The sequence below is a fragment of the Vigna unguiculata genome, chromosome 7 (assembly GCF_037176805.1).
Source record: "Vigna unguiculata cultivar grain cowpea cultivar isolate G323 ecotype 2 chromosome 7, ASM3717680v1, whole genome shotgun sequence".
Lineage (NCBI taxonomy): Eukaryota > Viridiplantae > Streptophyta > Magnoliopsida > Fabales > Fabaceae > Vigna > Vigna unguiculata.
This window is the reverse complement of record NC_140798.1, coordinates 30,946,857-30,959,144: the sequence shown is the minus strand read 5'-3', so window position 1 is coordinate 30,959,144 and position 12,288 is coordinate 30,946,857. Positions and strand designations below refer to the sequence as shown.

Here is a 12,288-nt window from a genome sequence, read left to right as displayed (position 1 = left end):
TTCATAAGTCTCACATGTCGAACTTCCACAATGCCCATCATTCCATTCAAGAATCATGTCACACACACATGGCGATCCATCATATATATATATATATATATATATATATATATATATATATATATATATATATATATATATATATATATATATATATATACAAAGGTCACAAAGCATACCCAAGCAAGTACCACTCATCCAAAGGTCACAAAGCAACTAAACCACACGCTGTCTCGCCCAGCACCTTGCTCAGGCTGAGGGGTCTCGCTCAGGCGAGATGGTCTCGCCCAGACGAGCTACCCCTTCGCCTAGGCGAGGGCTCGAGAAGGGAGCAGAAGCACTCGCGGGATCTCGCTTAGGCGAGACCCCTCTCGCCTGGGCGAGATGCTCGCTCGCTCAAACAAACACCGTGGGTCGCCTGGGCGACCCTCCGCGAGGAAAACACTCAGGCGAGCCCCTGTAACTCTCGCCTGGGCGAGACAGGTTCGCCTGGGCGAGTCTATCAGACTCCGCCACTGTTCCTCTCTGCCGTCAGCACAGTTCCATACCGAGACAACAAATCAATTCCCACCATACATTCACAGTCACATATAAATACGAAAAACCACGAAATAACATCCAAGCAACAATTTTTATACCGAACAATAGGGTTCTAGCTTCCCTTACCTGGGAATAAGCTAGCAAAAAGGCCCGACACAAGTTTGACCCTAAACAGCGGAACATAGTCCTTAAGAGGCGACTCCCAGAGCTGGAAACCATGACCAACAACGGAACATTAGTTACTTAAGGTAACAGTGGGGGAAAACAGACAATAATGGAAGGAGTACTTACGTAAGAATGGAAACGGGTTCGAACTGGCGTGCTCACGATGGTCCCCAAACCCTAGCAAAGGTAGAAGACGACTGCGGCTCTAATGCAAGGATGACAATTTTTCTGAAATGTGAAGAAGTGAAATGTTTAGGACAGACCTAATGACTTTACCTGTTGGGCCGGCCTTAGGCCCACTTACAAGGGCAGCCCACTAACTTTTAAGGCAGAAAAAATAAAAAGGGGGCCTTACAATGATAAATAAAAAAAAGTGAAATAATTTTAATTTTAGCAAAAAAAAAGAAAGAGATGAAAAAAAAGGGAAAAATAAAAGAAAGAAAAACCTAATTTGTTTTTAATTATCACACTCTTTCTCATTAGTCCAACAACCCAACATATTTTAGTCATCACTCTTTGTTTTTCAACCTTTTGTTTTTATAGAGAAAATAATGATATGATTAATATATGGATATAAATACATAGTCTATTATATGAAAAGGGGTTGAAAAAAAAAATATTTTCTACACTTATCTCTTTCTTTCTCATTATCACTCGGACAGACACAAATTATTTTATTTTTACCTCTTTTGGAAAAAAAATAAAAATCTTATGGAAGGAAGCATAATTAGAAAAAAAAAGTACTTAAAGAGAAGAGTGAGATTAATGGAAAAGAAAATAATTGAAAAGGTTACTCGAGTTTGTAAATTGACTTAATTTTTAAATTGGTTTCTAATTATAATTTTTTATTTATAATAGTGACTATTTAGTAACCAATAATTTTTAATTTTTAAAATTAGTATCTAAATATTATTATAATGACTAACTATTTTTGTCACTAAAATTGGTTTCTATTGAGTTAACACAAGATAAAAGGTTCAAATTGAAAAAAAAGCAGGAAAACTTTTTTCATACTTTATCTATTGTAATCTAAAATTGCAAGATGAACACCAATAATTTGGGAGACCTAAATTAAACTTAAGAATGAATTTTTTTTATTTAAAAATTATTTTTTGAGTTTTTCTTATGAAAAAATATCTTAATTACTTTTATATAATTTTTACACTATTCTCCAATTTTAACTTATAATTATCGCTTATTTCATTAGAGATTTCATCTCCATTATCACCAAAAGCAAAACCCTAATATATTTAATAGTTCTACAATTCAACCCAAACAAAAATTTCAATTCCTCCTCAAAATATATGCAGAAAAACTCCTGAAACCCACAAATCAAAAAGTACCAAAAAACAAAACTCGACAAAAGAAACGTATTTCTAGTCCTAATACAAATCCACCAAATAGAATAAAAATAATAGCAACACAAATATAAAAAGAAACATACTAACTATAAATGAGGATAAAAAGATTGGTACACACAAACAACATGAGATTCAAGAAATGAATTTATCAAAACTCTCAAAAGAATAACTCTATCATAGAAGAAAACAGTGAATAAGGAGTGAAATCAGTAAATAGGAGATACAGAAACATAAGAGAAGAAAATAAAAATAAAAATGAATTATAAAAGAATATTAATATTAAAAATAATTGAGGTCATTTTTATTAAATCTAAAATGAGTGTTTTATTTGTTTTATTTTGAGCCGAACCTAAATGTATATGTTTATGGATGTCTAATATTTTCTTATGAACACAAAATTCAAATTTCCAAACCATGAGAAACATTATATTTAAATGTGGAGCAAATTTATGGAACCAAAATTGATTAAGCTTTATTTGTCTGATCTACAAAAATGGAAAGAAAACAAAGTAGGTTTATTTTCCCACTATTATACAAAGGAAGTGGTGGAATACAGGAATCATTGGATTTTTGGACTCAAAAACATTCTCTACAGGCTCATTTATCATGGAATATTTATTTTTCATTTACAAGTCCATTTTTGACGATGTTTTTTTTTTTAATCATTTACCAAAAAATGCTAAAGTAGATTATACCAAAAGGAAAAAAAAATTATCTGACGCCATTAAATCGTAAAAGGAATATTATCAAAAACAGAAAATCCTCTTTAAATAACGTGTTAATCACTCAGACATGTGTAACTAATCTTGTTTTGTTCGATTGCTATATTAATATTGATTGTATCTGATTGAACCTTAGACAATGTACAATTAACTTCCCATCAACTTAATATTTATCTGCGATATCCCATTAATCTAACATAAAGAAATAGCCCAATACAATTTAAGCAACTATATAACCAATTATTTTAAATAAAAAACATCATTCAAAAAAACTCAAATTGCTAACAATAATATATTATTTCCAAATAAAAAATGATTAAATATATATGTCAGAACTTATATTAGTTGATTTAATTGATTAGATGTGTCTTAATGATTACAAGTCCACGATAAACAAACTAATTGGTTATCGAACAACTTAATAAATTAATATGACTTTCATTAGTTTAACATGAATACAACAAACACATTATTGAAGATTATTAACGTGAATATTTATTTAATTATTGAATTAAAATCTCAGTGCCTTGTATCAACCAACACTCAAGAAAAACAAAATCATAAATGACAAATATAACAAATTTTAACAAATGAAAAATCTGTTGCTTTTTTTATCGAATAATTTTAAGACACAAATACGACTTAGAAAAATGTAAGAAAGTGGAAGAGACCAGTTTTCCGACTTGAAGAACTAAAATTTCAATGAAACCCTACCTACGGACCCCAACATGTCTCTACCATCAATAGTCATCTATTACGTTTTCTTTTTATATCCCCCAATCACAATTATAAGGATTGTTAACATTATGGAAGTAGGTTGGAAGCATATTTTAATAATTAACTATATTTGCGATTTAAGCTTAAAAAAAGCTAGGATTAAGAAGCTAGGGAGTAGATTGAAATTTGATTTCCAGTTCAGATTAGTTGGACTCAATGGCGGCAGGATGTACATACTTGACTTGATTAGTCAAATATGATTACATTTAATACCACAAACTCCTTTAACATTTATAAACTTTACTCTTAAAAATTATTATGTTATCTATAACAATTTTTATACATTGCGGCTATATAGTAGGTAAAATATATGAATTGAAGTGTAAATTAAAATTGAACTAAATTTTAAAAGCAATTTAATTGAATTGATCTAAATTAATTGAACTGAATTATAATTTTAGTGAATTAAAATATTTTAAATTGTTGCTATATAAATTGTTAGAATTATTATTTATGAACACCTTTTACTTTGAAATATATTTTTTAATTTTATAAAATTTAAACCTAGAAATGATTTTATTTTCAAAGAGTAAATTACCATGACAATTTGGTGTAGTACTTTTTAGGGTTAAATATGTTTTTGGTCCCTTAAGTTTCAGTGAATTTTGGAATTAGTCTCTCTTTGAAGTTTTATACAAATTTAGTCCTTCATCTTTAGAAATGCATGAATTCATTCTTACTAAATTTTGTTAAGTTTATTTGACATTTTAAACACATTTTATGATAATATTTGAGTTAACATTGAAACTAAAATGTGTCAAACGGTGAAAACAATTCAAAAACTATCATCAAATGGGCTTGAAATGTCAGATAAACTTAACAAAATTTGGTTAAAAAGACTAAATTTACGTATTTTTAAAGATGAAGAACTAAATTGGTCAAGAGTTTTGAAGATGGACTAATTTCAAATTTCACTAAAACTTGAGAAACCAAAAACATATTTAATCCTATATTTTAAAATAACTTATTTTTTTATATGATTCAATTCAGTTTAATACTAATTTGATCCTATTCAAATATTTTTAAAGAAGAATAATTATAATAATATAGTAATACGTTCTTTAATAAACTTAATTATTTTTTGTAATTTTCTTAATTAGCAGATTTGACTGAGAATTACAATAAAATCATGACATATCATCAAGTTAATTTTCATTATAAATTATTTAAAATAATCTTTTACTATAATTTATTAACATGTTTTAACAATAAACAGAAATAAATATAGGTTACCGAGTACATATCTAGTGGCGCAGTGCAGGACAATTACTTGCGAAAAGTTTGCGGGTTTTATGCAAGTGGAAAGTTTCGTATCAACTAAGTACTTAATAATGGTCCACGATTTTTGACTTATCGTATTTATTAAGCGGAAGTTAAGTAGCATCTACGCTTAGATATATAAGTCGTACCCTTTTGACTAATTGTGTACCTTGTTGGCTACAATATAGGAATTAAAGGTACTTATGATTTGATTTACCTGATTTTTTTCATCAAAAATATTTCAATTAAACATAGAAATTTAAATACAACATGGTTTAAGTTTACTTTAATATAAAATTTAAATCAAGCAACACTATTATTATTTTACATTTTTATACAGTTCTTTTTGTTCTACAAAAGTGTGGTTAAATATTTTTTAAAATTAATAAACATTTTATACCAAGCTTGTTTAACTAAGATATATATGTTATGACTTTTTCCAAATAATTTCCTGTTATATATCATTATCAACTTTGACATTTAAGTCTAACACTCAATGGTTTATAATCATTTGTTATCTTATAAAAATTATTAAAAATAAAAAATACAAAATATGACAAATTACATTAAACTCATGATAAAGTTTACATTTTACGAAACATATGTAATATAAAAAAAAACCTGAAAGTAAAACATTAAATTATTTATATTATGTTAAAAAAAATTAAGTTAGTTAACTTATCATCATTCTTATAAAAAATGTGTTTGAATTACGTATGCTTACAATATAAACACCGACACCATCTCTTTTTAATATAATTTTAATTTTATGTTACTCATTAAAATTTCATTGAAAACTATATACAATTTCTTTATCCAGTTTAATACATACAAACATGTAACTATAATACAATTAAACTATAGCAAAATCTTTAATATACACTCATCGATTATATTTAATATATTTCATATATAATTTAACATCAATTACATAAATAATCATAATCAATATAATACATATGTGTGTGCTTTTAACACTGAATATAATATAATCCATGTAATATATGTTGGGTTATATATATTTTATGTCATATATGGGTTATAGTCATGGTCATTGAAAGATTGTGGTCGACATATATATAATTATATGACATTAGTCTTACACATATAAGGTTTTTGACACCATTTTAACCCCCAAAACCTTAAAGCAATGTTGTTATGGGTCTTTATTCTTATATAGTGTTTAACTTTGTCTATTTTATCCAATGTGAGACTTTTGACTCACACTTGAACTATTTATATTATATATATATATATATATATATATATATATATATATATATATATATATATTATATTGTATATAAGTTCATAAATAATGTTAAATAATGTGAAGTTTTTGTTTTGTTTTGCATTGATTGAAATAAAATTGCTATCAAAATTGATATTCATGTGAAAGTGTAAGTCCGCGTATAAGATATAGATGAAGTGCATTTACATTGTGGATTTTTGTTCAAGATTAAATCACGTGTTGAGTAGGTGGAAGAAGCCTTATGAATTTTTACAAAGCTTATAAGTGCATGCATTCACATTCAAAACCGTTGGCCAGGGTTATTATTTTATACTGGCACAGACTCTGTTACTGCCATGGATGCAGAAGTTTCGCTACAACTTTCTTCTGTGGCAACTATTTCCGCATCAAAGTTCTTGCACAGTTAGTTGCAACACAAACAACATGTGCATTTGCGCATACATAGAAACTCGAATACAAGAGATAATATAAACAACTGAATTACGATAATCTATATATGTTAAAGAAACACTGACATCCTTAACTTCTTTCAACATTTTCTTTTACAAAAGTAAGAGGACTACCCATAGTTAATATTTTATCTTTTACTTAAATATTATATGAAAATATCTCTGACTAATTGAAGCGTTTATGCTCCAATAGTGTTTATTATTGCTTGCCATCGCTCTATCTTATACTATTTTTTTTGTGTTCGGTTGAGCATTTTAAGAGAGCAGCATTCATTATTTAGAAAGAAATAAAGATATTTTTCTGTGACATCATATAGAGTTCGTGGAGGAGAAACGCATATCACAGATATTTCAAACTACTCACAGTTAAATGGGTTGAAGTGGTTTGTTTCAATTATAAATTTTCAATATATATAATAAGACTTTAATGTGTATAAATTTATAAAAAAATTACCCTATCAGTGTAAACAACTCTTAAGATTGTTATAACAAAACTAGATGTGTCAAAATGGGTTGGACCCCAGACCCAACCCAGCCCATCACGGGTTCCAACCGAATTGGGTTAAAAATTTCTTACAAATTTTAATATGGGTTGATTTTTGACTTGAACCACTTAGACCCGACTCTTCTGGGTTGTATCCATGTGGTGAGCCGCGTTCACTCACCAACAGACAAATAAAGGGTCACATAAGTATTTGTTGTTAAGTTAGACTTTACATTTGGATCATGTTAGGTTTTTTTTTTTAGCGAACACATAGATAATTTGTGTTTTTGTGATTTTGGTTTGTATTTGAATTGTATTAAGTTTATTTAAATTTTAATTAAAATTATAATTTAGTTTTGATTGAAAAAATAAAAAAATAATTTTTTTTAATTAAATGAGTTTGTGAGCCAACACGTTTAACTCACCAACCCGCAGTGGGCCATACTGGATTTAAATTTTGTTGACCCGCTAATAAGTGAGTCGGGTTGAATTGACTCACTAACTAATCAACCCGTGGTGTGGTGTGGTGGATCGAGTTGGACCAGGCCGACTTACCCATTTTCACAGCTTTAAACAAAACTTATACCATTCTTTTAAAATACGGTTCATATAAAATATGAGTAAAATTTTACATATGATTACTTCTTCTTTTTTTCAAAAATACGGTGATATTTTTAGTCAATTTTTTTTGTCCACGTTTGTTTTTTCATTTTTAAAATATAAATTTCAAACTTTAGTCAAATATATATTACTGATATGACTCGTGTTGTATATGATCTACTAAAATGATTCAATATTAATTATTAAATTATATATATATATATATATATATATATATATATATATATATATATATTGTATTACAATTAAAAACTAATCAATATTTTAAAATAGCAAATACGTTAAAATTAATAATAATGAAAACGATGAATTACAACAAAATAGGGATTTCGTTATAAACAATTAAAGACGTGAGAACTAGATAGGGTTGTCTCTTTACAGAAAATGACTTAATAGTACATGTGGTGAAAAATATTAAAATATAAAATATATGTGGTTATTTTGAAGTCTTATCCTCTTATTTGTTTTTTCACCCAGATATTTCTTCCTTCACATCTATCATTCCGTATTAATCATCTAATCACAATTCATGTATCAACTAACTAATTATTTATGGTAAGGCTTATCACATAATGCGAAGTGTCCTTCCTTGAATACCTTATCCTATGATTGAAAGCAAATCTTATATGTCAAAAAAATTCAAATATCAAATAAGTTTATTTAATCTGTTAATAATAGGTTTGTTAAGTATGAGAAGCTGCGGAGAATTCTGGAAAATAAATTAATAAATAGAAAGGAAACAGACACATGATAATTAGAAAATGACAGGTTCACTCATTGGATTAATTTTTTAGCAGCAGTATTGATGATGGGACCAGATTCAGGTGTTGAATAAATGATGGACAATTAAGGTGAGTTAAATGCATTGCAAGAGGAGTATTTCAAAATATTTCCAATTACCTCCAGAACTTCTCAAGGTTTATAAATTAGGGAGGGTATAGATAAAAAGTTTCACCTGCAAGCATTTTAAATTTGTACAAAAGATAGGTAGAACCACCGTTTCAAAGCAAATATGTCCCCTGATTTTGACTTTATAATATAGCTATCGATACGTGATAGGAAAAGGTCGTGTGTAGAGAAAGTGAGAATACAAAAACACATTAAATGAATGGGATCTGGATCTGTTAAGACCTGTAAAATGCACCCTCTAACCCACATAACACAACACAAGCGTTTAGGGGTAGCTCGATCCATTAATTTCATGATGATAATGCAGCAAGAAGGAGTATGTGTGTATAAATATAAAAGAATGAATAAATATTGATTCTGTACTACACAAGGAATTATTATAGAGAGTGAAAAATAAGAGTGGCAACAAATATCAATAGAAAGGAATAGGTGGAATTTAAGTTTTCTTTTTTATACATATTTGTCATTTTCATGACAGCTGAAGGTTGTTGGCGATTTTACAAAGAAGAATCCGTTACTAGGAGTTATTGTTGGCGGCACTCCCAGGGTTGGAAACAGTGCCTTCATTACCGGCCAACATCAAGTACTTGTCCTTGCGGGTGAGTCTGGTGCAGTGAAATCCCAACGCGGTTCCAATTTGCGATTGAACCTGATTAGCCACTTGAAATTTGGAACCGTCTCGGTCAACGTGGGTGGTGGTGGGGAAAACATGTTGCAGGAGTTGAACAGTGTAGAGAGGAGAGGGATTCATGAGAAAGAAGAATGGGTCGAAGCATTTGAATCCTCCAGCAGTGGTTCCGTGAAACATAGTAACGTGGGTATCAACTGCGACGGGGACAATCTCGTCGCACATTTCGGAGAACAGAGGGCTGAACCTCAATAAATAGGGTTCTCTACAGGTGGTCCCCTCCGGACACACCACTAGGTCACCTTGACCCAGCAAATGTTTCATCATTGTAGCATCCTCGTTGCGGTTTCTCGTTAACCGCACCGTTTTGATTGGAGACAGCACCTCAGACATCCTGCTTAGACTGTATGTCACTGCACTCAAGTTCTTTTGCAGGGAGAAAGAGATGTAGAGAGGGTCTAGCAAGGTTCGGTGGTTACACACATAGAGATTATTATTCTTGTTATTACTATTATTATGGTGGGTACTTGATGTTGTGAGACGTAGGCCAGTGGCGACCAACAGGGGTGTTGAGATGTTAAATGGGAGTGAGAGGGATAAGAAAATGCGAATTACAGAGAGGATAATCCCGTAGGGGAGCCACATCAGGATTGCTATGGACTCCATTGGAGTGGGTCTCAGTGCTAATCTTCCATCATGAAAAATAAGGGGTCTTGGGTATCTCTCCCTTCCAAGCTTTTGCCAGCTTCTTTTGTCTGCTTCTGACACCACCACCATTTCCTATTTATTGTTCACAAGGACAAAATAACATGTCAGTTTGAAATTTTTATACCTCTCACCCAAAATACATAACCACCACTGCATGGAATAATACATGCATATTTTTTCATTCAAAAACTTACCCACGCTCCAGGAGTTTCAGTAACAAACACAAACAGCGCATGAGAAACCTAAACAGTTATCAAGACTGCATACAAAAGTATATATGCTCTCAAAGTCTACTAAAGAACGTGTTATTAACCTCCCGTTGAGTGAATAGATCATGAAGTTTAATTCTTCTGCACTTTTTTATCAAATTAGTTATAAATAAGTTTATACTTTTAATGCAATATTTCTTTGTTAAGAATGTACATGATTCCTTAAGGTGAAGGAATTCAAAACTTGTATGTACACCTGAAAAAAGTTGTTATTTTATTTTAAATTTATTATAAGAAACCGTTGTTATGGTTATTAAAAAAATGTGATTGTCAAACAGATAATTTTTTTTTTTTTTTTTGCAAAAAAGAAACAACATACGTAACTTAAAAGGTAGGGAAAAGGGAGAAACCTTGCAGTGAGAGAAAAATTGATGGTCCCGAGGATTGTTGAGACTTGTAATTCCGATCATATCAGAACATCCTTTTCCTTCTTTAAGTAGGTCTAAGACATGCGCAGTTTTGTCGACGTTGTCCATGAAACCCAGGTAGTATCCACAGAACATTTTGAGCTCTCTTCCTACGACGAAATCGATCTCCAGATATTCTCTCAAGAAGCTTTCCACCATGACTCGAGGGAGTTTGGTCACACCCACTTGCTTCCCTCCTTTTTTGAGTGTCTCAAACATTTCAGCACCAACGTCTTCCAAGAAGAATTTTGGTAGCACGGAGCGTCCCACTCTGAAGCTTGATGCTTTCATCCCGAAGAAGCATGTCATCACCATTATCTTCAACCCCATCTCGCTCCCTACTACGCAAACAAAAGGGTATAAAAGAACCAACACTATGGCCCTCAGGAGCCCTCCCGCTTCAAAGGCCACTAGCATGAAATATGGAAACAGAGAAGAGGATTTCAACAGAGCATTTTCCACATCAAACACCAACGTCTGATCGTTGAGGTCTGATCTGTGAAGGAGAGAGGAAAATCTGGGATATTTGAACTGTGTTGCACCCGAAAAAGAATTGCTAATTGTTCTGTAGAACCGAATCAGGTTCTTGAATTGTCTAAAGAGAAAACGGTACCAGAAAAAGAAAAAAGACTTGAAGAAAAACGCTCTCAACAATTTAGCCATGGAAACTAAACTATCGATATGGGACTTAACTCAACTCAACTCAACACGTTTCTAGCTGCTATATGCTGCCATTCTCAGTAGGGAAGCCTTGGTATTTATAGAACTATACGGATACCTTGACCATACCTTAACACCCATGTTTTTGTGCTGTTATTACGATATTGACATCCTATTTTGTTCTGCTAGAAGTGGTCTCACATGGTTTGCCAACTACGCTTTTTCTATTACTTTTTGTGTTGACCAATTCCCCAAGTCCATTATAGTGTTTGCCAACTTTTTTCGGCGTCTTCACTCGTTTAGTAAATATTACAAAAAAGTTTAACTCTCGTTGACTTGAATCACCACCTTCAGAGTTTATAAGAAAAAAATGAAACTCGTATAGTACTATATGCTTGTGTGCTGTAACAATAAATTCCTTTGTCGGCACCACGCTTTCAAGTGGCATTATGTGGTAAATGGTTTCACCAATTATTGTATGGTAAAGGTTTTCACAAATGATTCATTTCCAACAGCAATTAATTGAAGATGGCGAATATAGATGAATTTAGAAGAAACTTGGACAAGCCGTAGCTGTCAAAAATTGGGTAAAATATCTAAAAACAAATGATGGAAGTCTTCAATGTGGAAACTTTATTCCTGTTGCTCTCAGTAGACAGCAACTTTGAATACACGATATGTTAATAGTCACATTAGATGAATTTTGTGTAAGTTTAATTTCATTAAAAATATGTGGATAAACTTTTTAGTATGATACAAATAGAAATCAGCCGAAATATATGTGTATGAAAGAGTAAACTAAAAGAAACATTGACAAGTTTTTTTCATTTTTTACATTATCTCTTACTCGTAGTACAGGAATGACAAAGCGGATTCAGTTTAATAGATTGACCCATATTAATAATCCATTACAATTTGGCAGCACGATCTGTTATTTATACTTGTTAACCTGATTTAATTTATCTACCAATTTTAAAATTAAAATTTAAACTAAAAAATAATGTCAAAATTTGTTTTTTTTTTATTATATTATTTGAAAGATGTAAATCTAGTTACCTTTTTGTTATTATAATTTG

At 30.8% G+C, this 12,288-nt stretch overlaps 1 protein-coding gene across 1 annotated transcript; it reads right to left on the bottom strand.

Moving 5' to 3' along the window:
* Window positions 1–8,952: 8,952 nt before the first annotated feature.
* On the bottom strand, window positions 8,953–11,289 carry LOC114190283 (putative glycerol-3-phosphate acyltransferase 3). The gene is made up of 2 exons (XM_028079109.2): window positions 10,496–11,289; window positions 8,953–9,948 (listed from the first exon to the last, which is right to left on the bottom strand). The coding sequence occupies exons 1-2, from the start codon at window positions 11,213–11,215 to the stop codon at window positions 9,058–9,060; spliced, it is 1,611 nt and encodes a 536-aa protein (XP_027934910.2). The 5' UTR covers window positions 11,216–11,289; the 3' UTR covers window positions 8,953–9,057.
* Window positions 11,290–12,288: the final 999 nt, after the last annotated feature.

Excerpts from the sequence above, each read along its gene's own strand:
- LOC114190283 (XM_028079109.2), bottom strand. The coding sequence starts at position 11,215 with ATGGCTAAATTGTTGAGAGCGTTTTTCTTCAAGTCTTTTTTCTTTTTC. Across the intron at positions 9,949-10,495 it reads AATTTTTCTCTCACTGCAAG|GAAATGGTGGTGGTGTCAGA; the intron begins GTTTCTCCCTTT and ends AACAATAAATAG.